Source organism: Pithys albifrons, chromosome Z (assembly GCF_047495875.1).
Source record: "Pithys albifrons albifrons isolate INPA30051 chromosome Z, PitAlb_v1, whole genome shotgun sequence".
In the NCBI taxonomy this organism is placed as follows: Eukaryota; Metazoa; Chordata; class Aves; order Passeriformes; family Thamnophilidae; genus Pithys; species Pithys albifrons.
The window spans coordinates 51,424,427-51,446,157 of NC_092497.1; the positions used below are offsets into that span (position 1 = coordinate 51,424,427).

Here is a 21,731-nt window from a genome sequence, read left to right on the forward strand (position 1 = left end):
TTTGCTCTCACAGGTTTATGCAAGAAAAACAACACAGTCATTTGTTGTTACTTTCAGGGAGGTTTTCATGATTTTCTGCTTATTTGTAAGAGGAATGCAATAAAAAAGAGTTTCTAAGAAGGAATTTCTTTGTCTGTGAACAGCAGGTTGGTTTTTAGCTAAGTCTGTGTACTGGTTTAAATGTAAACTGGCAAGAGAAATGAACCAAACATGAGAAAGATTATAAGTCAGAGTTACAATTTAATAAAAATTTTACAATAAATACAGTGACACAAAGAGTAAATAGTTTTAACTCACAAACCCCAGCAGTGTAAGCCAGCCCCCTTGTGCTGGTTTAAAGGTGAACCAGCAGGGGAAATGAACTCACCACGAGAGAGATTATAAGTCAGACCTAAAAATTAATAATAATATTACAATAACAACACTGACACACAAGGGAAATTGCTTTCAACTCACAAAACCCCAGCAGTATAACCCAGTGTCCTGGGGCACAAACCCAAGGGGGTTTGTTTGCCCTTGTGCTGCGACCCCTGTAGTTCCCCCAAGTCCAGAGCAAAAGGAAAAGAAAAACCTGTTGGTGCAGTCGAGGGCTGTGGTCTGGGCGAGAGCGGTGATCTCCTGCTGTCGAGGTCCTGCTGCTGCTCTGAATCCGATGAGAAGTTCCTGAGGTCTTCTTACCCACCACTTATGTACCCTCAGGGAGCACTCAGTCCCTCCCCCTGGGTGGGGACTCACACAATGGGTGATTAACTCTGGGAGCCAGGGGGTGTTGAGCTGTTGATGGCCAATTAGCAGCTCCGCCCCCCTCAGGCTGGGTGTGAAGGTGATAGTGGCTCCCTGGGCAGCTGCTGCTAATGGCCCATTGACCTTGGGGAATGAATAGAGGGGTAGAATACACAGCTTTGATCACCCCCACACAGGGTTAGCTGGCCCCTCCTGCTGAACTAGGACACCCCTGGGGCACAAACACAGTGGGGTTTGATGGTCCCTGTGCTGAGCCCCACGTGGTTCCTTCGAGTCCAAACGAAAAGGAAGGGACAAACCTGTTGGTGCAGATGATGGCACAGTCTGGTGAAGAGGGGTGGGCTCCTCCTGTCCAGTTTCTGCTCCTCCTCTGGATCTGATCAGTGGTCCCGGAAGTCCCCAGACACCAAGATTGTCTCCCCTCAGGTCCAGGCGGGAGCCCCCAGTCCCTCCCCCAGGGCAGGGAGTTCCACACTGGGGGATCTGACTCTGGGAGTCAGGGGGGATTTTGGAATGGTTGCTGGCCCATGAGCAGAGCTGAGCCCTCAGGTGGGTGTGGAGGTGCCAAGGAGTCCCTGGAGGGGAATTGTCCCAGCTCCTCTGCCAGGCTTCTTTCCCAGCCAGCTCCCAGCCTGAGGGCTCAGCTGTGCCCTGGGCAGCTGCTGCCAATGGGCCACTGGGAACAGTTTCTGGGCAATGGCCCAGAGGGTTTAGAATGGACAGCTTTGGTCACCCCCACACAGGGATAAACTGGTCCCAGCTTGCTGAACTAGGACACTAAGTCTGTCTCAAGTTCTAGCTCTGGGACTAAGTGCCACACAGATTTCACAGTGACATGCAGATTTGCACAAAGTTCAAGTGTTTTCAGTTAAAGATGTTCTGTGTTTGTTACCGTGTCGCTATTTTTTGGCACCTTTCTTACTCACAGGTCTTTGGAGTTGTTCTTTGCCACTAGCAAAGGGGAGTACCTGGCTGACGGGAAGTCACCACATCTCTGCCGCAAGTTTTCTTCTCCTCCTCCTCTGTCACTCTCCAGGACTTCCTCACCTGCCAGAACCCGAAAGTTGTCACTGACATCCCCCCTGAACTCGAGGATCGGTGCCCTTGACCTCTCTGCCTCCTCTGTGGCCAGCAGTCCTACCTCAAACTACAGCCCGGCCACGTCCCCACCACCCACAGGCAGCAAAGTGCCCCTGGACCTGAGCAAGGGGCTCTCATCCCCTGAGCAGAGCCCAGGATCCATCGAGGACAGCCTGGAGAACCCTCGTGTGGACCTCTGCAACAAGCTGAGGAGGAGCATTCGCAGAGGTATCAAATACCCACAGAGCACCCAGGGCACATCCCTCCTCACTGGCTCTCCCCCAGTGAAGGAGAGTTGTCTGATCCCAGTGCTCTGTTGCATCTTTCTAGGAATGGAGAATGGCAAAATCATGGAGTTACAGAATAGTTTGGTCTGGAAGGGACCTTAACACTCACCTAGTTCCAACCCCCCACACCTTGTCTGTTTTCACTTTGGTGGAGTGTTAAGAAAGGCAGAAAAAAATATTTTATGCCAGTTGTGTTTCCTGAGGTGAAAGATTTTTGAGTTGTACCATCACTAGAGGAAGTGAAATATTAAGTTAAAAGGAAGTACAGATCTAAAGATACAACAGCTTTACCATATTTGCATACAAGGTTTGTTTTCCAGGGAGATTCCCTCACTAGTCCAAGTAAATAATTTATGTGAAGTGCTTGGAACATTGGTGACATTCACACCACCTGCTTGTTTTCCAACCAGAAGGTAGATGTCTAAAATGGATTAACTGCTCCTGTGCAAATACCTGTTTCCTCCATGGATTGCATAAAGCACCCTGGGACAGGTTTTGCTTCTGTTGGTTGACAGAAAATTCAGTGTGTGCGTCTAGAATGGGATCATTGTATTTATAGATGGCAAACCAAGCTCCAGCCTTATGGGAAGCATAAGTTGGTATTATTTCTCTTTTAGGGATGGAGGAATGATCTTTAGAATAGAACTAAGCAGAATTTTTTTTCTGTTGTTACATTAAACATAAAATAATGCAGTTTAAAAAATGACATTTTATTCCCAAAATTAATGTTTAAAAATGGTTATACATGGCCTGGCTTACAGTCTGAGGAATTTGATCTGTGAATATGAGCAAAATGTAACTCAGTTTTAATTCCTAGTACGGTAAGAGTGAAAATTAGTAAGAAGATATAAGAAAACAATTATCAAACAGAAACTGAAATATCTACTCCCTACTGAAGAATTGAAACAAGTTCCCTGGTAACAAATATTATGATGCATTAGGAAGAGGGATTGTTTTTGCACAATGTTGCCCATGGTTTAACAAAAAAACCTTTCTAACAGGCAAGTGAGCCACCTTAGCATTAGAGGAGTCCATCTGTAGGAGAGGCTTGTGTCTCTGGAAAAATCTGACGATTTTTGACCATGGGATGCTTTACACAACACCTGATCCACTGACACTTGATGGGATGCACCACTCAGGGGGGCAAAAGGGTTCTAGCACAGGAGGAGGATCAGGCTGGATATTAGGAAAAGGTTCTTCCCCCAAAGGGTGGTTGGGCACTGAACAGACTCTCCAGAGCAGTCCCAAAGTACAGAACATGCATTGAAGTTAATCACAGACAGGTAACTGCAGTTGTAGGTGCAATGTTTTTGGCTATCTACTGCAGACTGGACTGGTAAAGAGCAGGTTGTTCTGGCCTCGTATGAGCACTGGGCATCGTTGCAGAGTTATTCAGATTTTTCATTCTGGTTTGTCAAAGCTGGAGTTGTTACCTGGACAGCATGAGGAACATTTGGAAATGGCAGGAAGCTCATATAAATGCTAAACTGCTGTCTCGACAGTGTCTCCTGTCCCTTTGGGAATCTCCTCCAAACAGCTTGCACTGAGTTTGGAGGAATTTGCAGCTAGATAGTCCTGCTCTGTTGGGGAGAGTCCTTTTGTCACCCAGCTGCATGCAGCATGTTGAGGAAGATGAGTAAGTTTAAAAAGAATTCTCACAAGGGGAATGGAAATGGGTAATGTTGTTGCTATGGCTTATTCTAAATCCAATACAACTGCACAAATCCTGTTCTCTAGGACATTATTATGGTGATTTTTATTCCCCATGAGTGTTGTCCATCTACATGCTGAAATTCCCACTTCTTCACCCACTTTGAAAGTTGTTTCCTTTCAAAGTTTTTATTTTCCCAAAGTTTTTGTTGATATTCATTTTTATATACACAATGCTTGTGCTGCAGGCAGAGTTGTCATTCATGTCAAAAGAAGGACATTTTTTTCAGCTTGTTTTCCCTCATTTTGGAACTAGCATTTCTCCCATTCCTTTTTTATTCTTCTGGTAGAACAACTCCCCCATGGAGCAGTCTGCTCTTCAGTGCAGCTGGCCCATTTTATTGGACAGATTTTGATTACACATAGTTATCCAGCAAGGATTATTTTCACTAGCTCATACAAAACCTGTGAGTTCAAGTATCCTTATTATGTGTGCACATTACTGCATACTCTCCTGTGGTCTTACACATCCTATTTTTAAAACTGACAACTTGCTACTTCTCACCAAGTTCTTTATTTATGAGCCTTTGTGTTTCTGTGTCATTGGTACAAAACTTTCCCACTCCTTTAACTCCATCCAGAGGATAACTATTGATGAGCTAATGGAAAAACTTCATGGCAAGTTCCAGAAGCTGCACTGTTTAAAACAACTATAAACCCACATTATGCATTATCATGCTGGTATTGACATTTAATTCTCTTTTAAAGCAGCAGTTCTGGAGTCTGTGTCAGTGGACAGGACAATTCCTGAAAGCACCTCAGTGGTGGACACCACAGAGCTCTCCCCGTGCAGGTCCCCCTCGACACCACGTCACCTGCGCTACCGCCAGCCAGGAGGTGAGGAATTGGTGTCTATCAGTCCCTTCAGGGAGTCAAACCACTGTGGCTGTAGTCTTGGCAGGATATTAGCAAGCAGTAATAATGTTTGAATAACCTCTTTTGCTTGTGTTTTCCTTATTTCACAGGTATTAAAAATAAAAAGAGTCATTACAATGTGAAGTATGCCTGTTAAATTTGAGTATCAATAATGAGACTTGGAAACATATTGGGACTTCAGTGTGACTCAGTGTTTTTAAATAGCTCGAGCAGGATGTGCCCAAGTTCAAGACCAATACTCATTCAGTCCTCTTCTAACAAAACTCCTAAGACTTTGACAGATTTTTTTCCAGCAACTAAGAGGACATATTTTGGGCACCATCTGTAATCACGGAACACACAACACCCATTGTTGTCAATGGGGAGTGACTCTGTCTGTTTCTTTGTATAACACTGAACATTTGCAGATGGTGTCACATTATTCATTCCAAAATTTGAATAAACTGCTCAATTGAAGAGGAAAGAGCAAGAGCTGGAACTCCTCAAGTAGCTCTCATGTGGCTCTTTGAAATCATTAGCAGAGCTGGGAGCTGTGTCCACAAGCACTCAAACTGCTGCCAGCTCCTGCAAAACAAGTTCTGAGCAGGTATTTCATCCCTAAACCAAAAACAGAGGAGAGGCTTCTCACCTGTTAGTAAATTGCTGAGGCACTTCAGATTTAAGCAAATAGTATTTTTCTGTGTCTGAGCACATTAGTGGTGAGATGGTAAGATATGGGAGCTCAAAACTGAGGGGAACAGTATTGTGTTATCTGAGTACTAGTCAGAGGCAATGTTCTCTAGTCCCTCTAGAAAATGTTTGATAAATTCTGCAAAACTCTATTCATCCTGAGCAGCCACTGGAGAAAACTTATGAATCCACTTGCCAGAAGCTGGTTAATATGCTTAGTTCTCTGACATGACTTTTTATTTACCTTCATTTTCTATGCCAGTGTTTTTGTCTTGTTCTTTTTTCCTTTTTCTGTTTGGTTAATATGCTTGTTTCTCATCTCAGCAGTGCCTTAGATATTGTTTCCATAGCAGCATTAATTATACTGACCTGGAAATAAAACTTAAACCATAAATGTGATGAATGATTGTCCTTACCATATGGACATCTGACAATGAAAGAAGGAAGTGCTTATGAAGTATAGATGTTAACAAAGATTTTAAATCCTGTTCTTGTTGAATGGAAAGTATGTAGAAGTTAACTTTTCCCTGTCTTTTCCCTTTACAGTGCAAGCTGCTGACAACAGCCACTGCTCAGTTTCTCCTGCTTCTGCATTTGCCATTGCTACGGCTGCAGCAGGACATGGGAGCCCCCCAGGTGAGAGGAGGGTGCTGTGCAAAAGAGGTAACAGTGACATACTGGGGTTCTCTAAAGGTAAACATTCCTCAAGAACATACCTGTGTGTTCTTAAGAACATATGGCTCAGGTTGGACAGGGCTTGGAGCAACCCTGGTACAGTGGAAGGTGTCCTTGCCTGTGGCAGGGGGTGGAACAAGAGGAGCTTTACGTCTTTTCCAACCCTTTTGGATCCATTCTTATAATTTGTCCTTAATATTTCTAGCCCACCCTATTACTGAAAGATAATACTTGTAGTATATGTGATCTGCTAAATGTCCAGTTAATAACTTTCTTGAGTTTTATTTTTTCATTCAATTACAATTTAATACTTTATTTTGAAAATGAGGATTTTTATGTGTCTTGGGTTGAGCTGGCAAAATGCCAGCTGTCCAGGACAGAGTGAAAAGGGTTCCTCCTCCCCCCAGACCAGCTAAGGGAAAGAAGAAGAGGGAGAGGAAGAAAAAAAAAACCTCAAAGCAGGTCTATGCTGAAACTAATGACATGTATTTATACAGAAAAGAGAAAATTAAGAGGATACTACAATATAACACACACTTACACAAGTTATGTATAACAAGAAATAACTTCCCACTTCCCAGTAAACACAAATTCTACCATTTTAACTAGAAATCATTCTAGAGAAGTTGGTTCTTCAGAGACAGACTTAAGCAGAGAGAAAAGCTAAGAACAAACACTTTACTTCCCTCAGATAACATGATGTTAAGCCGGTGCTCTGGGCTTGGGCCTCCCCATCCCTCCTGGGACAGCAGAGTGTCTTGCTGGCACCACAGCTGTGAAGCAACTCAACAAGCCACACCCACACACCAGCTCTTACCCCTTTTGAGATGATGCAGTATGATATGGAATACAATATCATTGGCTAGAAGAAGTCAGCTGTTAGCTAGCTCAGCCCAGCTCAAGTCAGCTGACAATTCCCAGGCCTAGCTGAACTTTTAAAACCTAAATTTAGGCCCATCTGGCCAAACCCGTAACATATGTGCAAGGTTGGAATACATAAGAGTGGCTTTGCTTAACAAAATTATTTCAAGTGTGTGCTGTACTTTTCTTGGAAAGCACCTATGTAGTCTACTGGAGGTACTTAACATGACATAAAATACTTTATTACATTTTTAATGTGTTTGCTATCTTGCTGTGTACCCTTTGATATATTGATATCTTCCATTGACCAAATCCTGTCCTATATCAGGAAAAAACCCAACTTCTTTAAAGTTTACAAAATTAATATTGCTTTTTCTTGACATGCTCAAACCCACAGTTCATTTGGTTTATGTGTGACAAATCACAATCTGACTGTGAATTCACATCTGCTTCTTTTCCATCATAACCATTGGAATGTCAAGAAACTGCTTTGAAGACCCCAGTCTCAAAATCACTCATGAAATTCTGTGCAAGATGGTAAATCATCACCATGTTTTTCAGTGGATTTTGTACCCACTGTATGTGAAGTTGTGGTCATTGCTTGATAAGTGAGAAGTCATCACGAGGAAATGATTTCTGCAGAAGATGGATCAGTGCTGCACTCACTCCTGCACACTTCTGTGATCTTTAGGTTACAAGACAGTAGTGTTCAGTTTTAGAAACTTTATCACAGAATCCCAAAATTATTTAGACTGGAAAAGCCCTGCCAGCCCATGGAGCCCACCCTGTGCCCAATGCCCACCTTGGCAAAACCCTCCCAGCCCCTGGACCCCACCCTGTGCCCGATGCCCACCTTGTCCCCCAGCCCAGAGCTCTGAGTGCCACGGCCAGTCCTGCCTTGGGCACCTCCAGGGCTGGGCACTCCAAATCTCCCTGGGCAGCCCCTGTCAGTGCCTGCCCACCCTTTCCAGGCAGAAATTCCTGCTGCTGTGCCCCCTGCCCCTGCCCTGGCCCAGCCTGAGGCCGTGCCCTCTGCTCCTGTCCCTGTGCCCTGGGGCAGAGCCCGGCCCCCCCCAGCTCCCCCCTCCTGGCAGGGATTGCAGAGCCAGAAGGTGCCCCCTGAGCCTCCTTTTCTCCAGCTGAGCCCCCCAACCTCCCTCAGCTGCTGCTCCAGCCCCTTCCCAGCCTCACTCCCTGCCCTGCTCAGCTCCAGCCCCTGTCCCTGGGGACCCCAGAGCTGTCCCCAGGACTAGAGGGGTGGCCGCAGCCATGCCCAGCACAGGGTCAGTGCCTGCCCTGGGGCTGTGACACCCCATGGCTGGCACAGCCCAGGGGCCATTGGCCTCCTGCCCACCTGGGCACACCTGGGCTCACCTGGGCACACCTGGGCACCTCTGGGCACCCCTTGGCACACCTGGGCACTCCTTGGCACCCCTGAGCTCATGTCCAGTTGCTGTCACCAGCAGGTCCAGCTTTCCATCCCCTCTTTGCCCAGCCTGGAGTGTTCCCTGGGGTTGTTGTGACCCAAGGGCAGAATTGGCTCTTGTTCTTGTCCTTCCCACCATTTCACACCATTGACCTCAGCCCATGGATCAGCCTGTCCAGATCCCTCTCAGAGCCCTCCTGCCCTCAGCACATCAACTCTGCCACCCAGCTTGGCGTCATCCATGAATTTGCTGAGGGTGCACTCAGTCCTCTCATCCAGACCACTAGTAAGACATGGAACAGAACTGAACCCACCCGTGACCCCTGGGGGACAGCACTGGTGACCGGACACCACCAGTGAGGCACCATTCCCACCCCAGTTCTTCCCCCCCAGGAAGATGCTCCTGTCCAAGCTGTGGGCTGCAGCTTTCCCAGGAGTGTGCCATGGGGGACGGAGTCAGAGTCTTTGCAGACACACCCCCAGGTGTCCCTCACCCTCCAGGAGTGTCCCCTGGTTGCAGAAGGAGATCAGGTTGGCCAGGCAGGACTTGGCCCTTAAGCCCATCCTGGCTAGGCTTCAGCACTTGGTGGTCCTTTACTTGCCACGTGACCACACTCAAAGTGATGAACCTCTTGCAAACATCTGTTCAGTAGTTTTTATTTGAATGATGAATATCCTCTTCCTTTGGAACCAGACAGTGTCATGGAATCACTGACACAATTTGCTTTATGAATTAATTCCACTGTGTTCACCAGTTGCCTGGAAAGCAAAGTGAGAGTGAAAAATACTGTTTTCCCCACTAGGAAGCAAATCAGTTAAAAATTACTACTTTTGTGGTGTTAAAATCACAGCTTTTCAATAGTTGTAACACTGAAGTATGAGAGAAAATACAATCATTTATGCATCATTTATGCATCATTTGGAGGAATATCAAAGCATGGGAATGCTGCAAAAGGGAAAATCAGCATCCCTAATATTCACAAGTTACTTTTTGTTGCTGTTTAAGGTAGTTCTTCATTCAAGGTCATTCTTCTGAGTGAGGTAAAAAACAGTGAGAAGAAATGTGTGGTGGGGAAACTCTTAAGACTGAACTGGACTAATCCAGTGTCCGCCTCTAATCAGTATGAAAACTGGTTTACAAACCACATCTTGAACTGCTGAATCTTTTTTTTTTTCTTTTTTTGTATATTATTGCAACTAATCATGGTAGAAATGGTATTAAAGTTGCAGAGTCATGAAGTTCAAATTTGGGTAAACCAAATAATTTTATTTATTTCCCATGTATGTGTTACGATGAGATTTTTAAAAAAAATAATATCTTTTTTTTCCACCCAATGGTCTCCTCTCCATTCACTTCATAGGATCACTCAGTGAATCAGTTCTGAGCAGTGAACAAGATTTGTGGGTTTTTCCCGTGTTTTTTAGCCAGTCCTTGGCTTCTGTGCTGCAGAGACACTGTAATGTGTGCCATTTAACTTACTCCTACATGGAACATGAATAGGGTGGCAGGTGAAATTCAGTTTTGGTTAGGGCTTAGTGAGCAACCTGAGCCCTACACCTGAAAGGATGGGCTCAGGGCTGAGCTCTGAGGATGACAACAGGTTGTTTCCTTAAATGATGGTGCTCAGCAGAAGCCAGAAAGGTAAAGGAAACATCAGGAATAATTAGGAAAGGAACTGATTATCGTGGTACCACAGTATAAATCCAGAATTTATGCAGTGAATGGAAGCCTGGTGAAATTCTGCTGAGGGATGTTGTGAAGGTTCAGAAACGGACAGTTGCCTGACAGCAGGAGTCACCTGGGGTTGCCACACTGGCAAAGTAGAACAGGTCCACCAGCTGAAACAACCTGGAGGTTGTGGGAGAGTATTAGGAGGTACAAATCACCTTGTGTCTTCTGTTCTCACTGTTCCTTGAAGCCTTCTGGCTGTTTTGTGTTTTAATGGGTTTTTCTGCTGGGTTGTGGCATTTTAATTTGTGAAGTGTGGGGTTTTTTGGGGGGCGGGGGTGTCTTCTTTGTCATTTGTTTTCTTTTTAGTTCGTTTGTTTTAAATGTAATTTAGTTTTATTTTATATTTTATTTTATATCATGGAGCATTTCTTGGTGTTTCCTTTCATTTGTTTAATTTTGTTTTCCTGGGGTATGATGCCTTTAGTTCCTCTCAGCTTCCCCTCTCCCAGCTGTGGCTGCTCAGGGTGCACTGAGGCAAGCAGGGTGTCAGATTCACAGGAAGGCCCTGTAATCACACACTCTGTCAGAACCAGACATGAAGAACATTTATTATCTTCTGTGCAGAGTGCTGACCATAATGTTTTAGAATTGCTGTCCCCATGCTATGATAAATTTATGTACTGATAATTATGCAGAGCCCCCAGTAGCTTTCCTGTGGTGTACCTTGGCTTTGCTTCTCTAGAGAGAGGGGCAGTGCCTGTGGTGGTCCTGAACTGTGTATGAAACCTTTCTCAGTCAGGATGGTTCAGGTTCTAATGCTCTTCAGCAGTTGTTTTCTAACTTACTGATTTTATTGCTGTTACTTTCAGTTATCTCACAGTCAGATGCTTTGATGATATCAGGCTGTACTACTTGTCCTGTTGTTTAGTTCATCTGTCTGGTTAAATATTAATCTCTACATATCCTAGAGATGTTTTTGTCTATTCTCTTCCAAAAAATTTGCATATTAGTTGTTTATTTCAACAGCAGGATAAAGATAAGAAGAAACACGAAGCGAAAGTTCAGGAAGTTAAATAAAGCACCCCAGGTGCAGAGCTTGAAGCCTGTAAGGATGATAAAATGCACAGTAGAGATAAATAAAGTATATTCTGTCTGTTGCATGTCCTTTGTCTTCTGTGGGATATGAAGGATAGCTGGATGGGTGGTCTGTTACCATCAATAGGTTATTGCACTCCTTCATTCCTTTCCCAATTTATAAAACCAGGATAATCATACTAACAAATTCTAACCTAAGAAAGGACTTCAGCAGTTTCTTCACCCTTTGTTCATACACCTTTGTAAAAGTGATTCTTGATTTGTGCTTCAGTCAGAGATATCTTCCCAAATCCACACAGAAGTTCTCCATCAGGTCTGCTCCAATGTCTGTCTTATGAGATGGAAAAGTCCTTCATAAATTTCAATGTGAATGGTCTCATCCTAATAGGTATCCTGATGATCTCTGCTCTTAGCTTTGCCATGAATAGTCCCTGAGGGAAGCTCCAGCTGCAGAGAGCCCTGTCTCTCTAGGAGTGAATTCCTCCCTTTCTCTGAGAGTCTGTCACACAGCCAGTGTCAAAAAAAGGAGTGAGACTTGCAACGTGGGAGAGGAACCTCCTGCCAAAACACTCACCCATCCCTTGTAGTTTTGCTGCAGGAATCCTGCAGATGTTGCAGGAGTTAAGTAACAGCGTGTAATTACACAGCACCCACACAAACCCTAGCACTAGATAAAAATAATTTATGTGGAAAATTATTTCTTTCACCTATGGCTTGTAGAACTTGCAAATTCTGTGGGTTTATTTTTTGTGCAATTCTTTCAAACATGTTATGGTCTGGGTTTTTTTCCTTCTCAACTTTTGATTTATTTCTGTTGTGCACAGAATCAGAACATTGTGTCAGAATCAGCAAGATATCACAAACTGATTTTTAAAGAAGAAACATCTGCTGTTCATTTACTGAAACTGCTCTCTGTGCAGGCCCTAATACTTCTGAATACTCTTAAACTATGAAGGTGCTCTGTGTGAGTAGAAGAGATTCAAGCTTTGCTTAAAGTCTCTGAATACTTGTATGTATGAAGCCAAATTACAGAATTATGCCATTTTTGTTAACTATTAATAAAGTAAAAAGTGTCTGCCTAAGCTTAGCAAACATACAAATTTGTTCTCTGCTAAGAATATCTAATACAACTTGAATAAAAATAGTTAATTTCAAAATCTGTCAATTTATTTTGAATCAGTTTTACTGAATATGGGCTTCAAGAAGATAGTTTTGAAAAAGAGTTGAATTCAAGTTCTAGACAGATCTTAGGGTTTTTTTCCAATATATTTGAAGCAGATAGATTAAAAGAACTTTGAGAAGCTTATTTCTTCTTCAACTCAGGCTGGAGACCAAAGACCTCCCAACAAGGAAAATAAATGTTGGACAAGAAACAAATACTTAGAAGCTGCTCCCTAATGAGTACAGCAGCTTTATTTCAACAGCTCTGTCACTGGATTTTAGCTGGGTACATTGTATTTCTATCGTGCTTCAAAGCTGCCTTCCTCCTCCTCCTCCTCCTCCTCCTCCTCCTCCTCCTCCTCCTCCTCCTCCTCCTCCTCCTCCTCCTCCTCCTCCTCCTTCTCTCCTCCTCCTCCTTCTCTCCTCCTCCTCCTCCTCTCCTCCTCCTTCTCCTCCTCCTCCTCCTCCTCCTTCTCTCCTCCTCCTCCTCCTCTCCTCCTCCTTCTCCTCCTCCTCCTCCTCCTCCAGGGTGCTGCCCTGCACTGTAGAGAATGTTCCATTTCTCACAAGAACAAGGTGACATTATGGGAGAGGACGAGAGTGGGATGGGAGCTTGGGATTGGCAGGAGGGCATTGCTTCTTTAGTGCAAGCATTTGGTTTTTAAACCACATGTGAGAGGGAGAGGAGACAGTGAGAAAGAAGTAGGGGAAAAAAGTCTTTGGGGGAGTATGTATGACAAATGTGATTTACACATAGGAAAAAAATGCCCCATGCTGGCAAGAAGAAAAGATAGGTTGTCTCTCTAATTTTAGTGATTTAAAGAAGCAATTAAAATCACAGTGTAGAGCTTTGAAGCATCTACACAAAAAAATTAATTGCATCTGTACTATCCTTTTCAATTAACAGACTGCACATATCTCTGGTGCTAAATTACCTTTCCTTGAGTTATTTACCTGAGAATTTTTCAGGAGAGAGAATTTTTCCTAAAGCTTCTGCATTTTGCAGCTGGTATCCTATGAAAGCACATTTCCAAAGATCTCCCAAACAATGAACCTGCAGATCCTTATATGGGAAAAGGGCAGCCAGCTCCTTCTCTTTTCACAAAGAAGGAATCTTACTCTAAATTGCCTTCTGTTTTAGGTTACCAAAACTGATCTGACTGTTTATCTGACTCTTCCCTGGCATTATCTGGTTATTCACAGCTCTCACAGTCTGCCTGCAGAAGCTGCCAGACCATCTTTTGCAACTGCAGCAGTTTCTCACTGAAGTTAGTGCAAAACCTACTCCATTCATTTGCTAAATTCATGGAGTTTCTTCCTTCAGAGCAATTCCTGAATTGGGCACTTAAAAGTACCTCTTAGTGCCACTGCCACACACTCCCACTGCCTGTTTCCTCCTGTTGACAAAGCATTTAATATGATTGTGAGTTCTGGATTGATGGTCCTGCCGTCATGTCACTGTCTATGGAGGGATCAAGTTCCTTTCTCCATCTAAAAAAGTTAGTCATATGGTACTTTCCATTGATTTTTAGTGCTGTATGCATAACTTAGGCATTAGTGATGGAAAACATGTACAAAGTGAAGTGTGTAATCCTTTTTCAGTGTAAATGTCTGATTTATTTTGACTGGGCTATTACTGAATTCTTGATCGCTGCCTGGGATGAAACACAGTAGGCCCTTCCTATACTTTCTGTGATGAAAAGCTGCCAACCCTCAATTTTAGCAGCTGAATGCAGTTGAGGATACACAGTGTTAAAGTACGTGACCATCTTGACAGTGTCAACTTCAGGAGCTGCTGGAATGAACATGGCAAGTCCTTTCTCCTCAGAGGTGCTGTAGGAGTTTGTCAGCTGTACCCCAACAGTACCAGCAATGACAAATAGAGATGGACTTTTGTAAATTACAGCTATGGTGTAGAGAAAGAGGAATCTGTAGAAAGCTATATGGGGGCTGAAGTTGAGCCAGATGGGTCCCATGAGCTCTCAGTCTGACACACTTTACCCCTGCTTTATTACTGGCACAAAATTAGATTAAAATTATCTGAAAGTAGTAATTCATGCTCATAGAGAGCCACAGTGGGTCATGTGTGGGGCTTTCCATTCTGATAAATCAGTGACAGCTTGATTAAGGCTGACTGCTTATTTTAAAAGATCAAAATTGTCATGAGAAAGTTTCACAGAAGTTTTTCAGGGAGAGCTGCTTGGCTTATTTTGGGTTGTGACCAGTGGAGCTGCTCTGCAGTCATTTGAACAACTTGCCAGCTCCCAGTGTGACAATATTTTTGTTTTGTTTGTTCTGGCAGAAGCACTAATTGGAGTAATGGAATGACACAGTTCATCCCAAGTGATGCAGGGGAGCTCAGGCCCTGTGTGCTCACTGGTGGGTCCCTGTGCCTGTGCCAGGAGGGCCCACGGGGGCTGCTCCTGCTGCTCCAGGCGCAACCAGCACTTCAGCTGGCGGATGTGACTTGGAGAGTCCTGTGAAAAGTAATGTAGGCATGCATTCCCTGTGGGATCCTGATGGTCCCTGAGATGGAAAACCATGTGACAATGCACATTATGCTTTAAGCAGATGCAGTATTTCCTTGGTTGTCACCATCTTGCAGACAAAGTATATAGTTCAGCATTCAAGGATATCAGATGTGCTGCTCAAACAGAATTTCCCTAATTCTGAACAGAGGAATAATAAAGTGCCATTATGCCATTATGTTTCCTGAGACAGAAATTCTGGAGTAGGCAGCTGAGTCAGTATGGAATTCCATAAAGATTGGAATGAAGTGAGGTTTCTAAGGGGAATTTTTGCTTTCTTTTTTTCATTGTGAGAGGACAGGCAGAGAGAGATTCCTTGATATGATGACTGTTACGTGAGAGGCAAGCAAACAGTATCTGATGTGATGTTGAGCTAGATTCCATAGTGTGTCGCTGGCTGGATAATCCACTCCTATGCTGAGCCAAATGCTTTCAGTTGCACCTGTGGTTACATGCTGGCCTTGGTAAAGGTGTGTTTTCCCTCCTGACTTTGTACATGAGGATCCATGTCTAAAGCAAATCCAGACAATGTGTGTCTTTTCCTAATTGACATTCAGCATGATGCCATAAACTTCACTGTTAGTAACTTGGCACTCCAGTAATTTTCTAGATTATAATTTCTCATTCCCTATACTGGAAAAGCTTTGTGGAACTTCCTCCTTCTAAATCCAGACCTGAAGTAAAGCAATTGTGATGGTGATATCCCACTTAATGATTAAGATGAGACTATTTCTAATCAATTGGAAGAAGATCTTGATTTTAATGTTGCTTCTTGAGGTCATGGAACTGCAAGATTGAATTTGAGGGCACTGCCTCGTGGCAAAGGTACAAGATACCAACAAATCCTGCCATGCTTATCAATCCTGCTTGTGTTCTGACCCTCACCAGTCCTCCCTTTCTGTCAGGGATCTGAGATGTTTAGTTTCCAGAAAGAAAAGAGTTGGCATAGGATTTGTTAAACTCCTCTGGTTTTTTTATTCAGCGCAACTGAGACTTTCCACTTGTCATTTTTGTTGACTAATGGCTCTATCCAGGAACTGGGACACTGAGTACTCATTCCCTCTGGGGAACACGTTTTGATGAGACTTCCAGGCCCATTTCTACAGATTCATGGAGGTTTGGGAAGCACTGAGACCTCAACATGGAACTTCCTGGGTGCTCCCATTTCAGTTAAAGAACTTCAGGTGGGAAACACTCACTGAGTTACTCCACAACTGACACTGTTCTCCACTGAAAAAAGATTGTGTGACAAAACCCCACCAGTTTAGACCCAACCAGGTCCTTTCTGAGGCTGGAGGGTTGTCAGGAGCTGCCCAGATGTCCTTACCAAGGCAGAGTGACCAGGGCTAACACTGTGACATTCAAATTGAGTTGAATCTTCCCTTGTAGTTTGCTTAGAGCAATAACTTCCAGTTAAAACCATGGCTTGAAAATGAAAGTTAGCTTTGTCTTTTGTGTGATCTTCGCTCTGAGAGTTACAAAACAGGGGGAAATGGTGATTTTTTTTTTTGAGTTTAGCAAAAATACTTGATCTCCCACTTATATTTATGTATTCCTTTATTTTGAATTAATATCTTATTCCAGTTTGTTAGAGGAGCTGGTTACTCAGGAAATAAGTATTTTCTCTGGATATTTCCTGAGTTACAGACTGATGAAGCCTGTTGCAGCAAGTCCCAAGCTGCCATGCTGTGCATGGGGTGGGGAGGGAAGTTTTGGGAGAATTTTTCGGTGCCTTTTTTTTTCACTTTCCTCCTTGAGCCTGAGTGTTGCTTGAATCTCTGGTGTTTGTTTAGGCTTCCATTCTGGCCCAGTCATAAATGGTCTGGAAGCTGCTTGAGAGAAGGATGTTTTGTTCAGAGAATTTTGGTGCCTCTTGTGCATCCTGCCAATTTTTATTTTGTCTGACAGTCAACTGTCCATTCACAGATGGTCTGAAAAATGATCCATTTGGCTCTTTGCAATTATCGCCTCCTTTCCATTTAATCTTTTTTCCTATTGACATAAAAAATGAATAATTTCACAAACTGCTTCCTTCAACTTAAAAAGCACAGAGGGAGTAAAGGTAAAAATTCCAATAGCCATCTTTTTATGATATTCTCTTTCTAGCTGTACATTGACTTTAAGTTTTTTCTTTGTGGTAGGGCAACAATGAGCATTTTAAATGTCTGAAAGCTTACTCTGAATAGTTCCTGAAAATACTGTGAGCACTGTGCAATAAAGATCTGCTATACTCTTCATATTGATGACAGAACAAGTTGTGAGTATAGATGATGTGCAGTTAAGGAAATCGAGGGTCAGGGATCATTTGAGATGGAGAAATGCCTCAGCAGGTAAAAAGTGCTTATATGCTCCCTGAAGACTCAGACACAGCCCAGGAGCACAGGCAAACACAGTTGAGTGATGCATAAATTCAAAGAAATACCATCTTGCAGCATTGCCATTCCTGTATTATTCTTGGGAGGTAACTCAAACATTGCTGCAGTAACAAAAGAAGGTGTCTGAGGTGTGCTAAAGAATCACCAATATAATTGTTGAGAGAGGCTGTTCAAAAAGGCTTTTGTTCTTTGACAGGCATTCCCCAATAGTTCTTTTATGTAAATCATAGAAAAAAGTTCTACTGTCACATTGCACATTTGTCATGATATTCTGAAATCTGAAAACACAATTGGCAGCAACAGCCTTTGAAATTCAGGATCTATTCTTTCCTAGAGATAAATCTATAAATAAAGGCCCGAGATTTGGGTGGTTTTGCCTATGATTTCACTAGAAAAATTAGACTTGGGAGTTTACACATGCATTCACATAAAAACAGTTCTTTGAGTGAAAAGAAAAAAAATTTTGAAGATGTATGAGGCTGTACCAAAATTTAGGATTAGGTTTGGTGATGACATTGAGTCCTCCTTGTCTCTCTTTGTTGCTGCTAAAAGAAGAAAAGAACAGGATGTTCTTGTATTGCTGCTGAATTTTAGCTTAAAAAAATGCAGATTATTTGGTTTTTGTACTCTGAGTTACTGACTTTTAATAAGAAGTTGTATAACTCAGAACTGCAAGTGTGTTTTCAGTCTTCAGCAATCTTTAAAGATTTCTTTTTCAAGAGTGAGACTCTCATACGGTCTCCTGAAAGAATGTCTCCATTAAAACCCCAGTAATACCAAGAGTGTGTGCTAGTTACATCTGTAGCAGTAACTCTGGTTTTTAGGACTCTTAAATGACAAATTTTCCAATTTGAATATTTCTTTGAGTTAAAAGGAATGTTTTCATTCTCAGTAGTAGTCATGTTTTAAACATATAATCTTTCAGATTATCATTATTGTCAGAGCAATCTTAGTGTTATTGCGAGGAGCTAAAACAGGGTCTTAATCTTGAAAGTATTCTTTAGCCCCCTACCTTTCTCTCCCATCCATTAAACTAAAATTTTTTTGCTGGACTGATGTATTTTTAGACTTTTGGATTTAGATAAGTTCACATAACCATGACACAACTGCTTTATCTCAGTGCTGTGTTCTTTATATTTCTCTGATTAGAAAAAGCCTTCCTAAAGCAAGGGCCATTTAAAAATAGTTTACCAACCTTTCCTTTAAGTATTTTGCAGAAAGTAAACACAGTCACTACAGCTCTATCTGTGTTACACTATTGTACGTCAGCTGGTGCATGGGAGTCCATGGGATTTACCTTACTAAGACTATAATCCCTTGACTTCATTTGATAGTTAGATTGTATTTGTGGTAGAGGCTTTAGGCATAAGAATCAAATACATACTTGGAATTATTTCTGACGTGGGTGGCTACAACAGAGATTTTCAGTGGCATATTTCTTAGAACAAAATGATTTCATATGTCCCAAGGACCAGTGAAAGTGAAATTGAATGCCTGAAATGCACTGGACTCTGGATTTCTTCTGTTTTAATAGTCACTTCTGAGTCTATGGGTTTATAACCCATTTGTGATACAAACTCAAAGCCTGAGATAGTGAACAATTAAATATTCCACTCTTACAAACTGAGGCAGCCAAAGATTGTGGCTTGATGTGACAGCTCCTGCTTTCAAGCCTCAGATTACTTATATGGAAAACCACAGAATGGTTTATGCTGGGAAAGACCTCTTAAGATCATTCAACAATAATTAGAAAAAAGTAGGAAGGAAGGCCTGTATTATTGACTATATATACTGTACTTTATGCAGTGAAAAGGATCTCATCATCTTCTTTGCATCTCAGTTAACGTGGTTTTAGTTTCCAGCTCTGGCATTATTTAGGTGGCTAAAGTATGACCACCTCATGTCATAATTAAAGAAGTGAAGAGGAGGGCAGAATCATTGTTATTTTAGCTTTCTTATTAAGATACTCTCTGATACATTTCTGTAAAATACATGAAACCTGATTATTTGCATGAGAAGTAAGACCAATAAAGATGGATACCTATCAATACTCATCCAAACATTTTTAGGTATGTCGAATTAAAAAAAGAATTCATTTTTTAGGCTGTTTATGTTTTGGGAAGGCTTCTCTTTTGTGCTGCATATATTGGAGAGGCTTTTTTAGATTTAATCTGTGGATGAAAACTGCTCTGCTCCAAGCCTGGCGTTTGTATTTATTCTTTATTCAGGTCAGAAAGTAGCACTGATGTTAACTAAGCCTTAGCCTAAGCTTTGTGGATTCAGGCCAGGCTGAATCATGAAACTGGCCTACAAGTCTTGAGCATGTTTATCAGAAGAAAGAAAAAAAGCCCCACAAGACAGAAAATTATGTTTGAGACTCTTTTTTATTATTTCTCATCTGTCTGGTGAGCTGTGAATGTTCTGCTTCCACCTCCCTGGGACTTGCAGGTTTGCTGGGACCTCCCCAAAGACTGGAGTGCAGTTTTCTCCCACATTAGGTGCCAACACAGCTTCAGTGCAGGGTTACAGGGGAGTTCATTCACACTGGCACATCAAGTCTCCTTCTGAAATGAAATTTTTTGCTGAAAAAGACACCAGAAACTTGTCGCTGTTCATGACTTCAAACAACTCACCATTAATTCTTGTGGACTGATTCCTTTTTGTGTAGATGAACCCTTAAAAATGCATGCATCATCGAAACTTTGACAAATTAATTACTGTGGTCAGGAATCATGTGCTGCTGCATTAATTTCAGACTCAGAATGGCTTGGGTAGGAAAGAATCCTAAAGACCATCCTGTTCCACCCCCTGCCATGGGCAGGGACACCTTCCACTGGATGCAGAAATGCAAAATGCAGAGAACAAAGTAGTTATAATTAGAGTGACAATTTTTGACATCTTAAGTTAAATAGAAAAGCAAATGCTCATATTTAATTTCTTTAAAGTACATAGTGCAGAATTTAATAGAACACAAACATTCCTCTTGAGTGAGGTGGCATTTCAAGGTGAAATAATAAAAATTGCTGATGGAATTGTGTTTGTCCATTACAACAAGAAAAAGCAGGGCAGGATTTTGCTATTGGGACTTGTTAGTAGCTTTTGAGGAGGGTCTGCTGTCTGTCTCACACTGACACATGATGAGAAGTTTGGATCTCGTCCCAAGTGCAGCAGTTCCAAAGGTGGAATCACTGACACATCCTACCTGAAGGCATCAATTTCCTCAGGATTTTCGCTTATGAATGGAATAGATAATGACATCTACTACTGAAACATGTTCTGGTCTTATGAATAAGGTATTGTTATAATTTAATCTTTTTTTGTCTGCAGGTGTTCAGATCTGTGTCTATTCAGCACCTATTTTTTTAAAACTTTGGTGATAGCAGAGGCTATAAAAATATCAGTTTTTTAATTAAAGTGCATATAGGAAAAACATGTGAAGATGAAACTGGATTTTGCATAACATAATCTGAAGACAAATACATAAATAGAGTGATTAAATAATATTGAAACATGTAATTCAGTAAAACTAGGAATGGTGGCAGGTTAATGTGGTGTTTGACAGCCCTGTGGTGGAATTCTGCGTCACCATTATGTGCAGATACTATTTGTGGAAGTAGTACATATTAATCTCAACAGATAATAGTGAAAAACATTACTTGAAAGTAGCACTCAGTGAAGCAGCTGCCCACTAAGATGATTAATGATTAGAAATACTGCTGCTATTTCTAATGTGGAATGACTGCTTCCTTCAGGAGACAAACGGATATTCATTGTGGAGTTTATTGCACTGCGGGGTCTGGATGCGGGCAGGTCCACCCAGAATCCTAATTAAATTAATTAGTTGTTGTCAGTGTGCACTTTCAGATTTATAATGGAGTGGAGAGGACTGGGGGGCTCAGCTGGAGAAAAGGAGGTTCAGGGGGGACCTTCTGGCTCTGCAATCCCTGCCAGGAGGGGACAGAAGGAGAGGGAACAGCCTCAGTCTGGGCCAGGGGAGGTTGAAACTGGATAGTAGGAAAAATTTCTTCACCAAAAGGTTTGTCCAGCTCTGGCACAGTTGCCCAGGGCAGGGGTGGAGTTGCCACCCCTGGAGTTGTCTAAAAGCTGTGTGGATGTGGCAGTTGGGGACATGGGTTGGTGGTGGCCTTGGAAGTGCCAGGGAAGGGGTTGAACATGATGATCTTACAGGTCTTTTCCAACCTAAATGCTTCAGTGACTCTTTGGTTTTGTTTTGTAATGTTTCAAATCACACAGATTTACAGCCTAGGTAGATAAGAGTCCTTCCAAGGTAAGCCACAGACAAGAACAATATTATACCAGGGACTTTATAAGGAGAGTTAAAAATTGTTCCTAGCCCCAAAATAGGTGGGGAAAATGTGGGCAGTAGTAGAGTAGATGCAGCACTACTAAAAGGTTAATTGAAGCTGCTTGGTAGGATGCTCTCAGATACCCCTCAGAGGTGTGATGGAAACCTTGTTCTTGCAAATCAAGACCTGACCTGGAGCTTGGGACAGCTCCAGCCTTTGGATACCTTTGGCAGTGCAGACAGCAGGTGACATGTGGATTATCCAC

The 21,731-nt window shown here is 42.5% G+C and overlaps 1 protein-coding gene across 3 annotated transcripts in view; it reads left to right on the forward strand.

The window, feature by feature from the left end:
- RASGRF2 (Ras protein specific guanine nucleotide releasing factor 2) overlaps positions 1-21,731 on the forward strand; it is a 123,434-nt gene that overhangs the window by 67,622 nt on the left and 34,081 nt on the right. The window contains exons 15-17 of one of the 3 annotated variants that reach the window (XM_071581095.1): positions 1,673-2,052; positions 4,530-4,658; positions 5,913-6,002. In XM_071581095.1, the coding sequence (XP_071437196.1) occupies positions 1,673-2,052; positions 4,530-4,658; positions 5,913-6,002 (599 nt within the window). The remainder of the gene's footprint in view (positions 1-1,672; positions 2,053-4,529; positions 4,659-5,912; positions 6,003-21,731) is intronic. The other 2 variants (XM_071581096.1, XM_071581097.1) reach the window with 2 other exon arrangements.